At 41.1% G+C, this 23,839-nt stretch overlaps 1 protein-coding gene across 1 annotated transcript in view; it reads left to right on the top strand.

Annotated features, from left to right (window-relative positions):
* nrg3b (neuregulin 3b) overlaps window positions 1–23,377 on the top strand; it is a 203,053-nt gene extending 179,676 nt beyond the window's left edge. The window contains exons 5-9 of the mRNA XM_056430675.1: window positions 3,094–3,196; window positions 6,302–6,428; window positions 12,788–12,897; window positions 18,194–18,376; window positions 22,174–23,377. Coding sequence (XP_056286650.1) covers window positions 3,094–3,196; window positions 6,302–6,428; window positions 12,788–12,897; window positions 18,194–18,376; window positions 22,174–22,912 — 1,262 coding nt within the window. The 3' untranslated portion in view covers window positions 22,913–23,377. The remainder of the gene's footprint in view (window positions 1–3,093; window positions 3,197–6,301; window positions 6,429–12,787; window positions 12,898–18,193; window positions 18,377–22,173) is intronic.
* Window positions 23,378–23,839: the final 462 nt, after the last annotated feature.

Here is a 23,839-nt window from a genome sequence, read left to right as displayed (position 1 = left end):
AACAAGATAAAAAAATTCAACATACATATTATCCAGCTTCTCTTTCGTTATAGTTATCACACACGGTTCCTTCTCACACAGCCTCGACACCACCTCACTCGTAGTATTTCAGATCTTCTCTTTGCCGTCTCTTCGTCGCTCTCCAGCTCCCGTGCGTGTGCACGCTCACTTGCTTTATTCGTCGTGTTACGTTGTGACTACCCCTTCTGCTTTAGAAATTAATCTTTTGAAAGCCGTTATATGAATTGAACGTGTGACACCTAAGAGCTCTGGTTGAAGTGGGATTGAGTATTCTAAATAATTGTGTCTTTTTGTAATTTCTTTGGGCCCAGCTGCTGAGGCTCTGTATGTCTCCCTCGTCGATGTATTTCAGGACGAACGCCCCTCCCCATTCCGTCGTGGAGACTTCGACATGCTTTTCATCACAGCATGTTTTTCTGAGCAGAGTGGTGCGGTTGCTATGGTACAGCTGGCCATATGGGATTGTGCTGTCCTCCTGTCAATATAACATGGCTTAGCCAATGTATCTGAGGCTGCTCAGTTAGTTCTGTCTCCCAACATGCTCTTGCGTCTAATTTTAAGAATGCCTCGTAGGCAGCGGGCATGAAAGCCCTGTAATGGTTTTATATTCAGACTGCATGTTGGTTTTTTCCTCGCAGCCATTCATGGAGCTTTGAAGACCGCTTTTTATGTTCGGATGAGAGGAAAGGCCTCTGCCATCCCTCCAAAAAATGGCAAAAGCTCATCTCAGGTGTTGCCGCACATGAGCGCTGATGATGTTGCAGCAAGAGCGGAGAGTTCCCATATGTTTCAAAGACGGAACCGTCGCAAGGTCATTTCACTGATGGCTAAAGACTGTAGGGTTTACGGGGATACAGATAAGTCACAGATTCCTAAAAACGGAGGGCGTCTTTTGTTTTTTTGTATCGTGCAGAACGAAGACATTCCCGGCTGTGTCCCAGATGAAAGGCGGGCTAGCTCAAGAATCTGAGTCATTATTTTGAAGAATGAAATTATGATATAATATTTGCCCTATTATATTCTGTTGTGCATAAAAGAACCTGACATATATATCCCATGGCTGATATTGTCGGCCATATTAGCTTATTATACTTATGTAATCAACATATGTTGGCATATATATATATGTATTTATTTATATATATATATATTTGTATATATATATGTATTTATATATATATGTATTTATATATATATATTTATATATATATATATCTAATTTTTTATATATATATATAGCAATTTCAGTTCAATGAATTGTCATCAGCTGCATTTCTAGGTGTAGTATATACTTTCATTTCTTAGTATATATTTGCTTATGTTCAGTATTTATACTAAGAGTAACATTTTGATTAATGATCTCATTTATAAGATTTACAATATGAAATTAACTCATTTTATGTCAAGTAAGTTAAGAAAATATTTTCCCTTAAACATCTTTTCAACTCTTTTAGAACTGAATCCGATGGAAAATACACAAATCTGCACACATATATTTACATATTATCCAATATTCTTTATCTCATATAGAAATATTGTGTCAATATGTAAAATCTAGTACCTGTCAGGTAATGCACAACGTAAACCAACTAAACGAGTTAATCACACTCCACGTTGCTCTTTTCAAGGTCATGACGTGCGAGCCAAACCAACTCCACTTTGAAATGTAAAAGTTTAAGCCAATTATTTGCCAAAGGAATGCACCAACAGTATGACCAAAATGATCCACAGAGCTGTTTGTTATTAAATAAGCAACAGTGTGTCACAGCTGACCACCCCTGCAGCATTTCTTTCGGTGGGCTCAATTTTAATTCCAACCCATCCTGCCTCTTTTTCACCGGAGCCGAGTGGGCAGTCGTCTGTGTATCTCCACATATTGTAACTCCGGGACGTAGTTTAAATGTTATCTTCGTCTTTTGCTCGAAGCGTTCTGATATTAAAAAGGTTTCCCTCCAGTTTGAACTCTGTTACACCATCCCACCCCTCAAATGTGTTGATGCAGCACTGATTTCACGCGGAGGAAGAAAATGAAAACAGTGGGAAATGGTGAAAACGGTGTGCTTGGTTGCACTCCGGTGTGAGTTGTGTGTGCAAGAGGCGACCCGACTGTGCCCGAAAGACAAAAGTCGGAGGAGGTTGATAAACCAGGTTAGACAAGGGGCGGTGAAGAAGACCTCCCGGGACAGTTCTCTGACAGCATCAAAAGCCCCAGACAAGCCCTCAAAGGTCACAAACGGGTTGCGGGGATGTTTTCTGCACTTCGCCCAGCTGTCGTCAAGGCGGTGAGATCAACCACAGGGGGGGGTTTGTTTGTGATTGATTGCCTAATGTCACAGGAGGTTGTGTTCAAAGTTGTCAAAGACCGTGTTTACATGCATTCGAATAACTGGCTTAGTCGGACTGAAATCGAATTATCCGTTTCATGAAAACACCTTTGTTCGACGATGTGCGGTCCGACTACGATCCGATTAACACCCCTGGATAACTCGATCCGATCCGGTTGATAATTCGACTCTCGCGGCATGTAACGGTGAATTGGATTAAGAACTGGACTTTGCGTCTTTGCGCATGCTTGAGATCCCGCCGCCCTCCTCCCCTCCCTCCCATGTCGTGACCCGGAAGTCTAAAGAGACGATAATGTCACAATTAACATCATGCAAGAATAGTAGAGGGATGTAGCTTCGCCTTGCTCTCTGCTCGCCATCTTTCTCGAAATGTTGATGTTGTTGTTGTTGGTTGTTGTTGGTAGTGGTGAAGAGGTCAAGCGGAAATGGCTGTATCACCACGAGTTGTAATGAAAACAGCGCCACCTATGGTATCGGATATGACATGCTTTCGGCCAATGATTCGAATTACTCACTGCCATGTATATTGGGATAATAGCAGATCCCCCAAAAGATAGCAGAGTCCGACTAAAGCAAGATTTGAATCATACCATCATGTAAACGCACTGAGTGTGTGCGTCCGTCCGCGGTTTGTGTGGGCGTAGTGTGTCAATTCAAGACACATTGCTCATATTATTTGTATCACGATAGAACTCCAATGGCCTGAACTGTGTTCTCTCCTCCGCAGAGAGCGGTGACACTTACCAGAGGCAGGTGCTGTCCATCTTCAGCATCGCCTCGGGGATCTGTCTTCTCGGAGTGGCGTGTATGGCTCTCTACCGACGCAACAAGTGAGTGATGCAAGCCAGCACCACATTAGTGGAGTAGGCCCCCCCGGCTGTGCAAAAAGAGCACTTTACTTTCGTGGCGTGGAGCCCAATGAAATTCTAAGTGTGAGTTAGCGAGAGGATGTTTTTATCAGGGCTTCAGATCTAAATTGTGGAGGATGCATTTGGGACAGATGCTCGTGTCAGTATTTGTAAAGGGGGTTGAAACAAGCAGGTGTGTGTCACAAATTGCTTCACACATAGAAAACACGCACAGAGACACGGCGAAAGGGAGAGGAAATACGAAAAAACATTAGACCCGACGCACATGTGCAGTGGTTACCCCCCCACAAGTACTCATTTCAGGGAAGTAAAAAGCAAAAGCAATGCTGACAATTGAAAGTAATGGCAGAGTTAAGAGGGAGTTAATGTAGGTTGGCTTGATTGAATTGGTCTTGATAAACAAAAAATTGGTTCTATTTTCAGTCCTCCGGCACTATAAATAGTGCAGCGGCCATCAGTCAGTCCTGGCTCAACGGTAAAATAAATGAACAGGACATTATCCAAACCCACGCTCCTTTATAAATTGAACTCCTTTTCCCAAAATGTTGTTTGACAGTATAGCTTCTCCTGCAATAAACGTAAGTGTATTCTGCTCCGCAGTAAAGACCTGAAATGTAATTTGTATCAGCACTTACAGAGAAGATTAACCAGTAGAAAAGGGATTCTTATACATCTTTAAATACCTAAATAAATGAATGAGACTTGTTAATTATGTGTGGTTATAAAATGTTGTAATAAGGCAGATACTGAAGGGCTACATATCACTGTGGTGCGGATGCTCGCAATATAGCCACCGTGGAGTGGACTAGGAAATTAACTTCAGTAAGTAATAATTATATACACAATATTGTGCAGCAGTTAGTAGGCTTATATAATAAGTGAGCATACCTAAAAAATAAATAATAATAATATTAAAAATAATTTATTTTTTATTGTTTAACAAACAAAAACACAAATGTAGACAAACTACAAAGGAAAGGGGCTTGTGGGTGGTATATACATAAATAAATAAATATATAATATATAAATAAATAAATATATATACAGGACTGTCTCAGAAAATTAGAATATTGTGATGAAGTTCTTTATTTTCTGTAATGCAATTAAAAAAACAAAAATGTCATGCATTCTGGATTCATTACAAATCAACTGAAATATTGCAAGCCTTTTATTCTGATTTATTGCTGATTATGGCTTACAGCTTAAGAAAACTCAAATATCCTATCTCATAAAATTTTAATATTTCATGAAAAGTAAAAAAAGATTTAAACAAATCAGCTGAATTGTCTAATTAACTCAGAAACACCTTGCAGGTGTTTCCTGAGTTAATTAGACAATTCAGCTGTTATAAATCTTAGTTTTTACTTGGTCTGATGAAATATTCTAATATTTATGAGATAGGATTTTGAGTTTTCTTAAGCTGTAAGCCATAATCAGCAATAAAAAGAATAAAAGGCTTGCAATATTTCAGTTGATTTGTAATGAATCCAGAATGCATGACATTTTTGTTTTTTTAATTGCATTACAGAAAATAAAGAACTTCATCACAATATTCTAATTTTCTGAGAGTCCTGTACATAAATAAATATATAAATAAATAAATATATATATACATAAATAAATATATATATATATATATATGAATTAAAAAATACTATATATATAAATAAATATATATATATTGTATTTTATAAGTAAAACACACAGTTCAATACAGCACACTCGCACAAGGTAACTAATATACAGAATATGTGAATGTGTGCAATTAGTGACAACATTAAGCCTGGCCGTGTCCCCTGGTAGCTACAGAGTGCCTCAATAACTAATCACAGAGAACATTTCACAGTTAACAATAGCTGTGAAACAACGACAAAAAGAGGCACTTGGGCCTCGAGCTTGAAGGTATCGTAGAGTAACTAAATGCATCCTCGGTACTTTAACTGTTAGCGCTGTTATTTAGCCAAGCAGACCGACTGAACCTCGGAGGCATTTGGAGCCAAAGAGAGTTTACCAACCTCGTATTTAAGAATTAACATTTAATGATGAATTAACATTTAAATAACTTAGGCATCAATTAATTTATAATCTAATCAAAGTTTAATCCAGAATGAAGGAACACTGTCATACTTTATATTTAGCCCATCTGAAAGACTTTTTATGGTGAAGATTGGAACAGACCCTTTTGAAAAGTTCAAAACTCTATGAAGGTATTTCTGTAAAAAATCGTGTTATTTCTTTTTTCTTTCTTTTTAGAAAATTAGCACAAAAACATGTAATGGACGTTTCACGGTACATTTCCTTAATTAAAATGTCTGTTAAACAAGACATCTTTAATCCTGATGCTATTTTTACAACCAGTTTGAGCACTTTTCACCACCATCAAACCTTCAATTACAGCTCTGGGAGAAAATGTCCATGTGTCAGCTGATGACCTTTAACCTTTCGAGGTTAAAGGTCATCAACATTTGACAGATGTTATTAGATGTCCGCACTGGTTTTTTTCTTTTCTTTTGTAAAACAAATTACTCTTAATTCTATATCTATGTATTGTCACGCTTTACATAATATTGTGTGTCTGTGTGTGTAATATTCTGGCAAAAGACTGTAAAAGTTCCTATTCTTTCCCAAGGTCCACACTTGGTTGGTGGAGTGTGATTGTCCACTGTAATGGAATGAATGTATGTGTGTGGCTGTTTTTACACATGTGCAGTTAAGAGTGTGTCAAGAATGAAAGGGTATTATGTCAATAAATATGATCAACTACCTCGCTGTTACATGGGTGGCCAAATAGGTCAAATAAATCAATGTCTGGGCCAAGAAATGCTATCAGAGCATGCTATCATAAGAAAGAATGCATGAGGCAGATATCTAATGGGGCCATAGACTTTATAGTGGAGCACACCACCAAGTCTTTTTTTTCCTCTTTCTTTTTTTCCGTTGTAACCTTAAATTACAGTCTCAATTGTAATTTTTTTTAAACGTATTGTGTTCACAGATTACTTCGACCTATTTTAGTCGTGATATTGCAATCTCTCTCTTTCTCCTCACACCTGCATTCCTGCACAGAAGACACCGGGAAAAACTCCAGGCTCATTTCTCCGAGAGCCGCAGCCTGAGGGACTGCAGTGTGAACGCGTCTGGCCTCATGTCCAAATCTACTCCCAGGCTCCAATACAGCCTTCAACTGCAAAAGGTAATACTTTACCCAGTATTGATTTATTTCCAGTGATTTCTTTATCACCATTATGATCAATTACCTGTTAATATGTATAGTACTTCTCTAAAAACAGGGTTGAGAGTGTTTAACAGGATGATGCACGACGCGAGTCTTTATAAATCTCTCGACTGCAGGAAGCCCTTTGTTCACGCTCATATCTGACGTGGCTGAGAGACAGTGGGAATTTGGAGTTTCAAACAAATGCATCATGTGTTGAACAGGAGAAACCTGCTTGTCATGTTCCCAATGACAGTTTCCTGTGACAAACTGCAGATGAGAAATTCTGATCCACGGTGTGTAGCGGGTCTTGAAATCACACTGCAAGCACAGCATCAAAACTGCATGGCAGACAACTAATGTTAAATGGCACTTTACAAGTGATATTTTACTCCTGAGAATGTGCAAACTTTATATGTGGTGCATTCACTTGCTGTATGCAAATGGTAAAAAAAACCTTCGACTGACATTTTGAACCCTCAACTCGGCTCGGGGGATGGAAAGAAAGTTGTGTGATTAAAATATGGATTAATGAAGAAATGGTAAGAGCCCGAGGAGAAAAGTATATTTTCTCACAATAAAAAATACCACAGACAAACGAAAAGAAATGCCAAGGTGTCAACATAAAAGAAAAAGTAGCTTGAAATGAATTAAATGCCTGCAGTGTCTGGAAACTGACCCAGAAATTCACAGCAGAGCACATGGAGGATGCAGATGACACCGACCCGGCTGATGTGTCCACAGAATCCGTGAAGTAATTGCAGCCTAACACACACTTATGAACTTCTACAAGGAGTGCAATTGCTATAATGCATTAACACTTTTCTGAATGCGCCCTTTTTGTCTGGCGTTAGCATCGTTTTTACATATCTGCACATGTTATCTTCTCATTAAGATGCTGTGTTATGGTTTTTGATGTTGTTGTTGTTGTTTGGTGTTCAGCTTTCTTTCACCGTGTGAGGAAGCTATACACACATTACTGATTTTCTACAATATGCTAATGTTCACCTGCTCTTTATAGACGTGGAAACCTCCAGTTGTTACTACCCCTCACAGTTTGTTAGAACATAAATAATTACTGAACAACTTCTTGCAACTTGCATGACTTTCACTTCAATATGTCAAGGAGAAAAGAGGGTGGGCCGCCTGTTTGATAACCAACACATTTGTTGTCCTGGACACAAATGTGTTTGTTGTTGCCTGAAAGTCCTCATTCAAGTTCAGCCTTGTTCTGTCATTGCTGCGTCCCCAAATGAAGCCTGCACTGAATCTCTTTAATAATGCAACAGCGTCTATTACGACCCACTGAAACAAACACCCCTCAAGCCATCCCCACCCACGTGGGCTCTGACCTCCTGACAGCCAAGTAGTCGGACAGCATGTGCCGTAAATGTCGTTGCTCTTAAGTAGCCGTGTTGAATAAATGAACTCACGTTCAACTGACTTTGAAATAGGACACAACGCAACACAAACGATCTATAGAACAGCTTTTAAGTGATCTCGTCTTTTTATGCAGAACTGTGGTTCCCCTAATTTAGTTTGTCTGTTTTTGATTTATTTTTGATTTATTTTTAATTTATTTGGTTTTTAATTAATTGTTGTTATTTTTGTATTTTAATTTTAATATATATTTTTTTAATTGTCTGTTTTTGATTTATTTTTAATTTATTTTTAATTTATTTGGTTTTCAATTAATTGTATTTTTTTTAGTATTTTAATTTTAATCTATATTTTTAAATGTAATATTGGTTTCTTCCTATTCCTATTCCATTTGTTTTGCTTTGACTCTCTGTGGAGCACTTTGTAAACATTGTTTTTAAAGGTGCAAAATAAAGTTATTATTATTATTATTATTATTACTGCGCAGACGAGATGGACGAGAAGCCTCCGCTCTCTCAGCACATCGGAGTCCAGTTCAATGCGGTTCGGTCGGTCCCGTCGTCCCGTAGCACAACAGCGGGGCTACCGGATGATCGCCATGACAATGAGAATGTGGGGACAGGAATGCCGGCGAGCTCAGCGGGAAAGGGCCGCCTCGTCTCCAGCCACGAGATGCTCTCAGAGCTGGACACCGGGAGGAGGCCAGGAGGAAGGCAAAGACAACAATAATGGACAGCAATAACGCCACAATACAGAAACACAAGCTGTGTTGAACAGTGTGAAGGAAGCTTGAGGTGGGGCGTTAAAGATCACTGGCTATAAAACCTCAGCAGGTTGTCATGAGCTGAACAGACAAGGGAAATATTAACAAGCGAAAACCTATTTTTCTACACATTTGACACAGCAACCCCAGCCCACTGCTGCTCTCCACCCGCTTCCTCAGCTTGCAACCATCTCGGGAGAGGACGCGCTGTGGGTGGTGCAGTCCTACAGGTTTTCTATTTTTTTTTTTTGTAAGAATGAGTTCGACTGACAAAACGAAGAACGAAAGAATACTCGGGGCAGAGTGTTCTTAAAAGAGACTCAAAATGCTGGCTGCGGAAAGAATTCGGCATCGGCGGGTTTTCTTCCGTGTGCGTTTGAGGCGGTGACGGCGGAGGACGAGCGCAGCGAGCTGTGAAAGCAGGCCGCCTCTGCCGAGACAGGTGCGGAGGAGACGGTGAAACCGAAGTCCACTTTAGTCGGTGTCTGCCGTCTCCTCGCCGTGATGAACTGAGGCGCCACTCGAGTATCTTTAACCTCCCCAAAAACACGTCAACTCCCCGAACTCGGATGTTGCGGACCGAGACGCTTTCTCTCGAGGTTTGCTGAGTAGCAATGCAAAGACGTAGACGATAAATGCTGACATCAGTGACACAATGCTTTCGGCAGCACCCTTGGCACCTTTTTTTTAAAATAGACACCTGGGCAACTGCCCTGCCTCTCTACTGCGTGTACTTCACAGCCCTGAAATATGATGGCCGGAGTCTTTGCGCACCTTTCTTGGCTCATGCAATATTTGTCCATATTTATATTTGTCCCTTCCATCTGTCATTGCAAATACCTATCTATATATATATATATATTTGCACATCTGTAAAATGTCCTGTGCATATGTTCCCTCCATCTGTGATTATGAATCTGAATAGATATGTGGATTTCACATGCTCCTGCACTTAACTATAAATAATCAGACCTGGAACATTATATATGAGTCATATAGGACAGTGGGACTGGTTTGAAGGCACTTTGAAGGGAAAAGAAACCAAAAGATGAATGTAAATGTGATTAAATACTTCTCACACGCCTCTGAAAATTTAATTAACACCTCTATGGCAATAATAGTGTGTCTCAGATAAAAAAAGAGATGGGTCACGCAGCCATAGGACACGGTGCACTGAAACAGACGTGCACCGGCATGAAGGAATAGGGTCACACAGGCTGGGAAGACAAGACTAGAAGAACTCAATTCCCTTCAGCCTGAAGCTGGAGGTAACTAACGAGTCGTGCTCTAAGAAGAGACTGGGTAACCCTCAGGAATGAGGCAAAGCGGTATGAATACTATAATATAAATAGAGAATATTAAGGGCCACAGAAGAGAGCCTTGGCTACAGAAATGTATATTAACCCTCCTATGACCTTTGGGGTCAATTTGACCCCATTCAATGTTTAGCGTCTCTAAAAAAAATTATTGACATCATTTATTTTGCTTCATATTTCATGACTTTTACTAATTTATTGGGGACAACTGGGAAAACATAAAATTCACATGATGATATGTTTTCAATGTCCTGAACACAACTTGTACCCATCGGTGTTTTTCGGGTTCAATTTGACCCCAGGCTGTTTTTCACTGTGTAAAACATATAAAGAAATATCAACTTTTTTATTTATTTAAAGGGCTATGTAGTCAACAAACAAACATAAAGTACCTCACACTTAAACTTGGGAAACAATATTAATTCAAATAATTTTCTGGAGATTTTAATTGCTGGGGTCAAATTGACCCCACGGGTAAAATATGTTAGTAAATGTTAAGGTAACAGGAGGGTTAATAAAAAGCTCTGGTGTGCCACAGGGCTGTCAATTGCACAATACTCTGAACTCATGTGGTCTCACAGAGACCGTGTCCTCTTCAACAAGACATCTGATAACATTTTAATAAACATCGGACAGGTCGAGAAATTGACTTCCTGCTCTCCTTTTAAAAGCATTTTTTTCAAATAAAGTGAAATAGGTCCAACAAGCGGTCAAGTCTCTTGAAGATGAAGGTTTTTCATCGTACTGCAGCTTCAGAAAAAAAGGGCCCGTCCCATCAGAGAATTAATCAGCGTGCCAGTATTAACAGTAAATGTGGGAGGAATATTAGCAACTTGTTCAGTTCGTGTTATGACAGAAGCTTCCGCAGGTAGCTCCGTGATTAATAAAAGGACAGGCCGCTGCAGCTTGAACATGAATAATGCTGTCAGGAGTTACAAACTCAAAGCTAATGTGCGTGTCAGTGCATAATTCTAAAACAAGTGATTAACATTTTGGTCTCGGAGAGCCAAAATTGTGTTTTCTACCAATGGTATTCATGCACGTTGCTCCGTTTGAGCAGTAAAATACACCGGGGTCGTTCTGCTGCGAGCAGAAGGAACGTCCTTCATGAAGAATGGTCAAATATCCCATTATGCAGAGTTCAAAACGTGTGATTTGATGGTAATCCAAGGAGGATTAACGCTGCTCTAAATGCATAGGTTTGGCTTTGTCCTTGTTATGTAGTTGATAGTCAACATATTGACAGATTTTTCTGTGTTTTCCCTTTTTTCCCTCCTTGAAATAAATCCACATTGCGTTGTGTTTATCCACGGTATAAAAGTGGCACGCAACCAGGCCAAAAGTGAGATAGGAGGGAACAAGCTAAATGGGTTACGGCATACAGGTCTGCTATTGTCTGCCACAAACTATTCATTCTATCCCCTGACATCGATATCATCCTCTGGGAAAGTTTTCCACAGTAATTGTTCCCGAAAGTGAGGCGTTCCTGCAGGGTGTATGGGAGGTTGGCCAAAAATGATCCTATTTTCGTGCACGACTGGTGAACAGCGTTAACGGCTCCCTCTGGGAGTCAGGGGTGCAAGGGGGGAAAACGAGGCTTATCGGACGTGAGCACCCTGACCTGGCGCCAAGTCGCATGCAATTGCTTTAATGATTTAAAATCAGACGGAGCGAAAAGGCTAGCGCAGGAAGTAAGTGGAATAACATCTTTATATCGTGACTTAGTGCCTCACAGGAGGTTGTTGGGGCATCCATGGTCGCTCTGTCTGTGGCCTGTTGTCAGATAGTGGTGTTCATTTTGATAAGAATAAAGGGAATTAAGGGGGGGGGATTCTTTAGGAAACTGTTAATATAATCTCGTGTGGGATTAATTATTCAGTGCAGCGGGAGTGTCACAAGGGCCACGGTGGAGTTTATTCACAAAGCGTCCCCTCCTAACCTGCAGTTTAAAGTGTAAAGTGTCATTATAAGGACACTCTGCCACACTGACCGTGTCTACATGCATTCGAATAACTGGCTTAGTCGGACTGAAATCGAATTATCCGTTTCATGTCAACACCTTTGTTCGACGATGTGCGGTCCGACTACGATCCGATTAACACCCCTGGATAACTCGATCCGATCCGGTTGATAATTCGACTATCGCGGCATGTAACGGTGAATTGGATTAGGAACTGGACTTTGCGTCTTTGCGCATGCTTGAGATCCCTCCTCCCTCCTCCCCCCTCCCTCCCATGTCGTGACCCGGAAGTCGAAAGAGACGATAATGTCACTATTAACATCATGCAAGAACAGTAGAGGGATGTAGCTTCGCCTTGCTCTCTGCTCGCCATCTTTCTCGAAATGTTGTTGTTGTTGTTGTTGGTTGTTGTTGGTAGTGGTGAAGAGGTCAAGCGGAAATGGCTGTATCGAGTTGTAATGAAAACAGCGCCACCTATCGTATCGGATATGACATGCTTTCAAAGGCCAATGATATTCGAATTACTCACTGCCATGTATATTGGGATAACAGCAGATCCCCCAAAAGATAGCAGAGTCCGACTAAAGCAAGATTCGAATTATACCATCATGTAAACGCACTGACTACGGGGATACATCAGGGAGAGAACATCCTCAACCTGACTGGGGACTTAAACATGCTGCTTAACCACATGCCGTATCCCCTGCAGTATGATACCCAAATCTTATTTCCTGACCCTATTGTTTTGAATTTTGATCATTATACTAAATGAGTCCAAGCTAAGCCATAATAAAGGAGCTTCCTGTTTGTGTCTTTCTCACAGCCGTAGAATAATAATGAAGATGCATCCCGGAGCCACAATTACCATGTGTTGTGGCTCACTGTACCTACTGTTCTTCTTTCCTTTTTTTTGTTGCAGAGCTGCCGTTCGCACGGATCATCTGTTAAGGGCAGCACCGTGGCACCAGGCACATCCACAGTGGCCCCGCCCATTCTCAGCAGAGCGCCGTCTCAAGGGAAACGCTTCAGGTGACGTCCTCTTATTTCCTGTCTCATATCGTCCACTTTATCCAGACATGAGAGGCAGCCGAGGGAGAAATGTAATCACCCTGCAATACGGTGGGAAATATCGACCTCCGAAAACCATAAACAGATCATTTGTAAAATTGTTAGAAAGATTGATGGTGATTATAATTTGGGGCCACTCTGTTAATATACATCTTGGATGCACTGTCAACACTATACGCTTTGCCTGTGTGCATATCCTCAGTTAGAATTTGACGTTTTATAGGATTATTAGTTTGGCTAGGTTGATTCAATTAATTACCGTCCATCCAAAAAGCTAGATATGAAGATGTCTATATTTACATGGCATGTCCAGTAAATTGTGCAAAGTGATTAAATGTATGCTCAGGCAGAAGTGACTTCTTGCACACTGATCGGGAGAAGGAGACGTCCTCTGTTTGATGTGCAGAGTTAAACATCGGTTCAACCAAATTCCTTTCACGCAATCCTTCAAGTGACAGAAGCTTCAACAAAAGGAGCAACACAGGGATGTGAGTGTGGAGCGCGTGACAATGGCCCCCTCCTGGGATGTTCACAGAAAAGCTTTATTTGTTTTGATGATATGGGTGCAGGCTCGCGATGACAGGTAATGACATTCAGCCACACATTGTGCAAGAAGTGGTTTCTGAAAAATGTTTTTCCCTTCGCACCAATTACACTCATTGTTGGCAAATCTCAAAGATAGATGTTTACATTTCACTTGATCTGATGCTGTTCAGCTGCCTTGGAGGCCACTCTGGGTAAGAGAGCAGGCTGTGCATGAGGCTTCGCACATTTATTTGTAGTCACAATGCACTGCTGTGCGCATTAGACCAACTCACTGTGATGTAGGGAGAAGATCCCGTACAGTCAGGATGTACAGTGATAAAAGGAAGCCATGTTTGCAGAGATAACTAGAACGGGCACTCGGTAGAGCGCATACCTTTACATATCACAAGATTGGGCATTGAATTATGAACATTTTGGCATTAGTTGAATGCCAATTGGATAAAAATGGACCGTGCTATGGTAAAAAGAAGATTTTGAACTTTTCATGGCCTTGACCTTGACCTTTGACCCGATCAATCCCAAAATCTAATCAAATGGTCCCTGGATAATAACCAATCATCCCACTAAATTTCATGCGATTCGGTTTAATACTTTTTGTGTTATGCGAGTAACACGCATACAAATAAATAAATACACGCCGATCAAAACATAACCTTCCGCATTTTCAATGCGAAGGTAATGAGGAACTGAGAGTTTGTGTGTGTGTGTGTGGTGTGTGTGTGCATGGGTACAGTGAGGTTTTTTCTTTTAATAAGTCGGGTTGACGATGTTGTGAAATTCTCTGCGTTTTAATGGGCCGCTGCTGAGTCGCAGAGGAGAGGTTTTCCAAAGGGTTGTCATGTGTGGCTGCGGGGACGTTGCCAACTCGCCCCGGCTTTTTATTCTCCGCGGTGCCGTGCAGGTGCTTCACGGGGAGAAGCTGACAGTCAATCATGTGTTCGGCTTGTTTCTCAAAGCAGGCAGAGAAGAACTTGCCTCTGATGGATGATGTTGAGATGCTTTCAGCCAGTGACCTGAGAGGAGTGGACCACATTTGAAGCTATCAGGAGAAATGCTCCATAAAAGCATGTCAACAAGTCCCATCAATATTGCTGCAAAAGGTTAAATGGGCATCAGAGGATTTAGCACTGGGTGTGAACATGGGCAGATTGATTGACATGCTTGAATGCACAGCGTATCTATTGAACTGGGATTTTGCGAAAAACAATGTAAACTTCCCATGAATCACTGAATATATGTATGAGAAATAGATTTAAAAACATATCACCGGCTCTTGAATCAGAAAGAACAGTGTGTTTGGCTGTACAATGGTGTTTTGAGCTAAATGCTAACTCCCAATGACATCCGACCATCATATTCACCATTGTGATTTAGTTTTTTAGCATGCCAACGTGACTTAATCAGCACTTTACAAAAAGGACGTCTTCAGCTGATGGGAACAGGTGTTTTGCAGGTGTTTGGAGATTATTGGTGGTAATTTCCCCAAGTGGGACAATGGAGATGACCTTGACCTTTGCTCAGGGCTGTAGCTCATGGGGGAGAGTGGTCGTCCCGTAACCACAAGGTACCCGCCGATTTAATCCCCACTCTCCTCATAGTTGCAAGTCGAAGCGTCCATGAGCAAGGCATGAACCCCCAGTTGCTCCCCTGGCGCTTCACTGCAGCCCTCTGCTCCTTAATCACTAAGGATGGGTCAAATGCAGAGAATACATTCCCCATGGGGATCAATAAAAGTGTACATTTCTTTTCTTAACTTTAACTAAAATGCTTGACCTCGTGGTGGCACTAGAGGAAAAGCCAGCGGATCATTAAAATCCATAAAAAATGTTTATGTAAAAGATAATTTAGTCTTGACCAAAGACATCCCTCAAGCCATGTGACGAGTGTTTATGTATTAACACTGTCTATCTCTGTTGCCTAGTGCTAGTTGAACACATGTCAGTGGGGGGAAATGGACATATCCATCATTTTAAACCAATCATTTCCAATTTGGATAAGTTCTGACCAGCACAGCTCCTTCTGTTCTGCTTGTTTTGAAAGCATATTTCCGAGGTTGCTTTGCCAGCAAAATCGGATGGAAATAACACCATCCGAGTCAATGTATAATCATCACACTGCCAGTAGTCAATCATTGTTGTCATTTGTGCTGGTGTTGGGATTTGATCCATCCCCAGATTCCTTTTTCATGATTGGATTATAAGAAAAATTGTTGGCTAATCAATATTCTCAAATTGAGTCAGTGAACACAGGCATATATTAGAAGTGCTGTGTCATTGTGCTGGTTCGGTGGGGAAGGGTGTTTATTTGTGTCACGTGTCATCCTTTTCTGTCTCCCAGTGGTTTCCGCCTCTCTATCTCGTATTTTCAAAAGAGGCACAAACACAGAGGAATTTAATGAAGAACGTGCTTTATTCCTCTCACAGATGGTCTTACCCGTTTAACATCAGGAGGTTGTACTTTCTTTTTTTAATTGAAGAGATAAGCAGCTGCCTTTCAGTTTTAGACCTTTAACATTCAATAATTACAACAGCCTGGTGATTTTGTTCACAAAATCATATTTGAATTTCCTTCCAGCTTTCAGTTAATCCTAATTTTAAAAATCAGCATGCTAAGAGCAAACAAAACTGACGTAACTCAGCTTTATTCATATCAACTTTTTCCAACATCAGTCGATGCGAATGTTCATGCTGGCGAAGCCAACGTTAGCCGCATGCTTATTGTTCCAATCCCTCGGGCATTTGGGAATTATTATAGTTTTAGTATATTTTTGCACAGCGGTCCATTCAGCTATCAATTAATAAGCAGATGTGGACTGGACCCAAATTAAAAGGAATTGGGGAGTTCAGTTGAAGGAAAATCTAAAAAATCTTAGAGTATGGACATCTTGATTACCATTTAAACAGTCCACCACTTCACACATAGTCTATTTGTGTAATTTGTCACTGTTACAATGCCAAATTATTCAAGAGCCAAAATCAAGCTTGTTCAGTGCTTCCATGCAAACCGGTTTTGCACCCAGCAGTAATACTAATTCATAAATTTTTTTGTGGTTCACTAAAACTGACACAATCAAGTGACCTTTTGTTCACAAAGGAATGATTGACAAGGCAGCTACAGTGCTGAAATGTGTTCAAAGTAACTGAAAATAGACACTGCTGTGGGAGTTGTTTGTTCTCGCATGATGTACATGCACATGGGATTGCAATATAACTTTGATTCACATTACATGACGTGTCTTTATTGCTGCAGGCGTGCAGGGATCTGCTTGGAAGTTGACCACTTCAAATTAAAAACAGTGTGTCTTGGCAGGAAGCATAAGATCTTTGATGACATCATGATAGAGATGTATTCTGGTCGTGTTGATGTGGGTTTTTAGGATATTCCCTTTTGTATGTACCAGGATAAACGAAGAAGAAGATGCTCTTCAGCTTCAGCAAATATGCAGACTAATCAAAGCAGTGTTGTACTTCCTGCCTGTTTTAGCCTTTAAAGCTTTGTGGCACTATGGGTGGCGAGATCATGATTGGTTATCCCCTGACTTTTCCTCTGAAGCAACTATGAGCTTGACATTTGAGGTTGTGAGTGAAAATATTGGATGGATTGTCATAAAAGATATTCACGGTCTTTAGAGGATCATTTATAATGACTTTGCTAATGTTGTGACTTTTAACCCTCCTGTTGCCTTAGGGTCAATTTGACCCCATTCAATGTTTAACCCTCCTGTTACCTTTATATTTACTGACATATTTTTTCCCATGGGGTCAATTTGACCCCAGCAATTAAAACCTCCAGAAAATTATTAGAATTAATATTGTTTTCCAAGTTTAAGTGTGAGGTACTTTATGTTTGTTTGTTGACTACCTAAATAGCCCTTTAAATATATTAAAAAGTTGATATTTCTTATAAGGTTTAAGGTTTAAGGTTTTTTATTTGCCATCTGTGCCTAGACCAGCAGTCCAGACACATCGGAATTATTTTTGCAGGGTTCTCCGAGTCAAGAGGTACAAAACAACACACTATAATAACAGTAACAGTAACAATAATAGAAATATGAAACATATCTCAAAAAAAAAAAAAAACACCGTACAAAAAACACTGTACATAGTGTGGTAATGTGTATGTATGCAATGTGTTTGACACAGTGAAAAACAGCCTGGGGTCAAATTGACCCTAAAGAACACCGACATTAAACATTGAATGGGGTCAAATTGACCCAAAGGTAATCGGAGGGTTAATGTAGCACCATAAATAGCTAACAATCTATTACTAATTATACTTTGGTTTATAACCAAATACCTGCAAAACGAATGATACTCCCATCATTCTCAGCAGTAGTTTGTGTTTAGTGGTATTTAGCTCATATTAGCATGCCAGTAGGCTAAACTGGTGAACCTAAGCATCGACATGCTGGCTTTGACACTTGAATTAGCATTTAGCAAAAGTACGGCCTCACAGAGTTTATTCATTTCGTCGTTTGTATTGCGTCAGTAAATTATTCTTTTCACAACACCAGTCACACAAGGCAAGGTCATTAATGCGTCATCTTTTCCATTCAAACATCAAACAGAAAGGTCACTCCCGTCCAGTCCATCATATTAACGAACCCAGGAGAAAAAGATACACGATACAATAAAACAACTCGTGAGTGCTGTTTGAATTCATGCAACTTTTGTAAAGTAGTTTAATCTGTGATTTTCCCTTCTGGTTCCAGGAGTAATTCCCTTTCACTCAGTCCTGCCCAGCAACGGAGGGAGACGAGTTACTTCAGGACCCCACCCATTTCAAGAGGGAAACACAAAATATCGACAAATCTCACCGATGGATCCAGAGGGAACGGCCACGTCTACAAACACTTGCAGGAGGATGAGCCAACAGACGTGGAGTCCATAATAAGGTGAAACTTGGACTTTCTCGCATGGTTTGTTTGTATTTGTTTGTATTTTTTATTCAGTCAATCAAATCAAATACAATACAATATTATCCTATATAATATACAAAAGAGAAAGACTGAAAAGGTATAGGTAGAAGCAAAAAATGCTTATAAATTCCTATCCTAAATTGAAATCAAAATAAATCAGAAAATTAATATAAAATAAAGAAGAAAATAAAACGACAACAAAAAAACAACAATAAACTAAATAAAAAACAAAATATATTGATATATACTACCACATACATCTTCCATATTAATACGTTTTTAATTACATTTATAACTCTCAAGAATTGTTTTATAAATAATTCCCTTGAAAACCAAAAAGGAGTTCACCATTCTTACATCCATTTCAACATTATTCCATAATTGGACTCCGACAACAGAAATACATCTTCTTTTAATCCCTTTTTTAGCCTTTTGTACCGTGAACTTACAAACATCTCTCAAATCATATTTACACTCATGTATTGAAAATACATGGTGGTTTTGTCGTGTTTGTTTGATTCTCAAAGAGGAAGTTATATTTGCCTCTTTTCCGCGCTCACGTCGAATAGCCGGTTCAGTGAGACTTTAGGAGTTTCTGAATGAAGTGCTCGGAGGGTAAAACCATGAACTAGCTTCATGAAATCTGATCCAGGCAAATAAATGAGATCGGCAGTGCCCTCGTTCAACTGATACCGTCACAATTAATTTGGAGATCGCGCTCGATCCCAACTGCTCGACGGTATCATGGTGCTGGGGAAGTCCAGGAAATGAGTACGTGTGTAATCCTGCATGCACTTGCCTCTGGGTAGTTGCTGTGAATGAAGATGTGATTTATCTGCAGGGTTTTATCTGCTGGCTTTTATCAGCGTTGGAAATACAACAACACCGCCAAAGCTAATTACCAGATGATGCATGAGTTCACATGAATTTCAACATGGCCACAATGGGTTGATATTGAGTAATGCTCGAGCATTATGCAGAAGCTTTGCGGTTAACATATCAAATAGAAGAAAAATGTTCTGGCTCGATATGAAGTCGTATTGGTTGACTGCAGCCGTATAGCGAAATACTATAAATTGTAAAGAATTAATTTCAGGCATTGACACATCTTAAATTCTCCTCCTTATGCTGGTCCTGATGTCGAGTGAGGACAGCGAGTTGCCCTATTTCATGGCTATCACAAGAGAGGCACAGCTACTGGCGCTGTTTCAGGAGGCTTTAGAAGCAGGGAGGACTTTTCGCAGAGCCACCTCTCGCAACTTGGCTATTCATCCACTCTGTCATATTCATTGAATGTATTTTAACTCCAAATCTGTCCTTCTGGTCACATGACATCTATTGCACCTGTCCATCCTGGAGAGGGATCCTCCTCTGTTGCTCTCCTGAAGGTTTCTTCCCTTTTTTTCCCCCTGAAGGGTTATTTGGGAGTTTTTCCTGGTCCGATGTGAGGTTTTGGGGCAGGGATGTCTATGTGTACAGATTGTAAAGCACTCCGAGACAAATTTGTAATTTGTGAAATTGGGCTATACAAAATAAAACTGAATCTGGGGGCTTAAAATAACACACACATTTTAAAAGTACAGTCTGATGATCATTGCTGGCACGTGTTCAAAAGGATAGCTTGAAATGAAATCCTCTCTGACACATTTGTTATCAAAGAGCGATGTTTACGGAGATGATCCATGTTGAGTGAAAAGTCTGTCAGTTAAGACTTTTCTTTTCGCCTCAAAGATATTCAGACCAGAAATGACATTGATTGTTATGTAACATGTAGCGACGCTGGAAATATGTATATTACACTGTTGATTCAACTGCTTGTTTTTCTAAGAAGAATCATGCATAATGTCAAGCAGTTCTCTAAAAGTAGTAACAATAAAACGTTGAGGTATTTTAGGATTTACTGAAAGATGCAGAAGAGAGATACGCCCGAGTGAGGCAGTCCTCTTTAGCATACGACTCAGGAACAGCCTCATGTTCTGTCAGTGGGTGCAGCTTGAACGATGGCACTGTTATCAGAAACGTCTGTCGTGAATTCCACACGCTTAAAAGTGCCGAGCGATATTTCTATTCGCATGCCAACCCGGTTGAGCGCTACAGTGGCCTGTAAGATGCACTGCAAGCTGCCAAACTCTTTATGTGACCTATTTCCAGAATTTACATTTTTAAACAAAGCTCCATGGAGCTCAGCAGTTCTTTCAAATGGTCGTGCGGGGAGATCCTCCAGGATTGTAGCGGTTTCCCTCTTAACACACACACACACACACTCGTGTTCACACGGAGTGACAAATAAACAAACTACGAAAGAAACTAATGAGGCCTCTTTTTTTTTTATTCACAAAAGGCAAAATCTGTAAGCTATAGGCAACAGCTTTTCAAGTGTTTAGGAGAAGAGCAGAGGGTTTCTCATCTTCTCTGGGATAAGAGTGTGTGTGTGTGTGTGTGTGTGTGTACAGTTAAACAATTTATATCTCATTATCCATTGATAATTCCCCTGCAGATCTATCAGTCGAGTATATTTCACCGGCCTTCAGGGGGTTGAAATGACGTATTTCTCGACTTAACAGCTAAACAACAAGCTCCCGAGCTTACAGCCCCGTCCTCCGGCCCCCTCCTCTCTCTTGTTTCCATGGATACACTCTCTCATCTCTGAAAATGAAAAATGGGAGGTGGAAAGGAGAGTGAGAGAACGAGAGACGGGTAGGTGAGGAAAGAAGGGAGATTGTGCAGAGATGAGTGCAGTGAAGGAAAGACGGAGGCACAGAGTGCGGGAGAAAGTGTTTAAGGCGACAGCAGCAAACAAACACGAGAACACTCCATGTTTTCCATTTTGTGACAACAAATCCCTGCAGAGTATTGTCACTTTCATTATCCAGTGTACAAAACATATATTTACCCCTCACGGAATTATTTGTAGATATGTTTTGATGCAGCTTGCATGTGCCCTTCTAATACCGAGGGAGCGACGGGAAAGTAATTGAATTATTTAAACGTGGTTATGCTGTAAACAGTCTCTGAAGGCTGACGATGACACTGGCTGTCTCCTAAGGCTTCGCCTGGGTGATTCTAAATGTGAATTGAGTCTTCAGTCACAATATTAACTCGTGTGCACATTAAACTCACATGTGAAGGTATGCCCACTTGACTCTGGGTACGTTTCCCTGCTCTCGCCGTCTTACTTCCTTCATGAACGTGAAGCCTTTCAAGGTTGTCGGCACCGTTTTGTGATAATTCACTCGTATGCGGTGGAAAGATGCATCATCATGCAAACTTAGATGCTGAGACTGTCACACCCACGAACACTCCTTCGTTAGCCCCCATTGGCTCGTTATTTATCCGTCAGACGAGGTGTGTTCTGTGAGATGTTGGAGTCAAAATTAGAAAACACACGTTCAAGGAGACACATTTTTCCACATCTTTCCACAGGCCAGCTGCTGTGTTTCCAAAGCCTTAAATCTCTGATAAGGCAGTCAAAAGAGAAGGGATTGTGCAGTTCATGCAGCAACAATACAGATTGCTCATGTTGGGGATTATAATTAATGACACAAGATTACGAAAGAACAATACCGAAATCATATGTGCAAGATCGTTTTCTTTTGTTCCGACAAATGGGGCGAAACGAAATGGTTAAAAAGCTCAAAAGAATGGCCACTTTTATCTTCATATTCTATATTGTAGTCCTCTTAGGAAACGAGTGCCTCGGACAAAAAAGGTCACACTTTAAACGACTCTTCTTTTTCTCACTCTGCCGTTTTCTATTATTTTTCTGCCTCAAGGTGCGATTCCGCCAGCGGAAAGGTCGGCGCCCTTTTCAGCAGGACGTCGCTCCCTCGCTTCGCGGCCAGGAAGGCGTGGGCCGAGGTCCCGTGCACCCGTCTGGATAAGGGAACCGCCTGCCTTCTTCCGCCTTCCCTGCGCACCCAATCCGTGCCCATCATTCCTTCCCTCCAATCACGCGACCACGAGAATGTGGACGCGGGTGATGGGAACCAACGGGCGCTCCTCAAGTTGGCTGGAAAGACGGCGATGCCCAGCGGCGGTTCTCCCTCTTCGCCCCGCCGCGAGGAGAGCGGCGTGCTGGCGCCCGGCGGCGTAAACCCTCCCGCCACCGTCGTCGTCGTCGTCGTCACGCCGGGGTCGGAGAAGAATCCGGGCTCCGCGCAAACACCCTGCTCCTTTGAAATTACAGTGGAACTCGCGCAGGGATTAAAACAGAAAAGCGTCTCCGTGAAAATGTCGGGGTCTCAAAGCGAAATCCGCCGCGGTGGCACAGACGCTCTGGAGGCCGGCGCCGCCGCGCGGGAGTCAGAGGGGAACCGTGTCCAGCATTCAGCCAGAGTTCTGCACACGGCCGGTGGGGCCAGAGGTCCGAAGGCGGCGGGCCAAAGAGAAGCCCAGGGGCGGCGCCAAGGTCAGGCGTCCTTCTTGAGCGGAGGCGCAAACTTCTCCTTGGCCGGCGAAGGGCCCAGCTGCAGAGGCAGTGGAAACGCTTATGCCAGGCCGTCTGCGAGCTGATCGGATTAACTCTCTAAAGCGGCGAAGACACCGTTTCCAGTCGCTGTATACCGTCGCTGGTGGCACAGGATGGTGAGCAGGTGGAACCGTCTGCGGGGCCACGTCGACCAACGACAGATGGCCGTCGATTTTGATGGAAAGTGAACAGATTGAACTGCAGACCAAAAAAAAAATACTGACATCTAATTCTAAAGAAGAAGAGACAAACAAACACACATTGTGAATAAATGTGACTCAATAAGGAAAACAAAACCATGACTTGAGTGGGAGCTTGACTTAAACAGTGTGTTGAAGAAAAAAAATGCCACTATTTAAACGGAGCTTCTACTTAGAAACCAAAATAGTGTGTCATCTCTATGTTGTTTCTCTATTGTAAAGAAATGAAATTATATATGTCATATAATATATGTCATATAGACGTATATATATATTTGACATACAATTGTGACAAAATAAAGACTAAGATAACAGTGTTAATTAAGGGCTTCAATCTATTTTTATTACATGTGAAGAATGTCTGTGCATGTGTCTTAGATATACTGAATATTCCATAAAATATGCCTATAGTTTAGGGTGGATTTAATATCAGGTTTCCCTTTATCCCCACTGGATTTTATCTTTACCTTCTTGCTGTCCCCCATACCTCAACCCTGAAAACATCCTCACTAATTAAGTATTTTTTTTGTCAGATAGAGTTAGCTGTTCTTCAGGTTTGTGTGTGTGTGTGTGTGTGTGTTCCAGTATTTCTCATGTTGTGGGGACACACATGTGTTTACACATTCATATAGTGGGGACCTGCCTATTTTGGGTGGACACAATGGAGACAATTGTCTATAATGTAAATCATTACATTTCTGTGGAGGATTAGGCAAGTTGGGGTTATAGTTAGCGTTAGAGTAAGTCTACATGTCCTCTTAAGTGATGGAA

This window comes from Pseudoliparis swirei, chromosome 13 (assembly GCF_029220125.1).
Source record: "Pseudoliparis swirei isolate HS2019 ecotype Mariana Trench chromosome 13, NWPU_hadal_v1, whole genome shotgun sequence".
NCBI lineage: Eukaryota > Metazoa > Chordata > Actinopteri > Perciformes > Liparidae > Pseudoliparis > Pseudoliparis swirei.
This window is presented reverse-complemented; position numbering and strand designations above follow the sequence as displayed.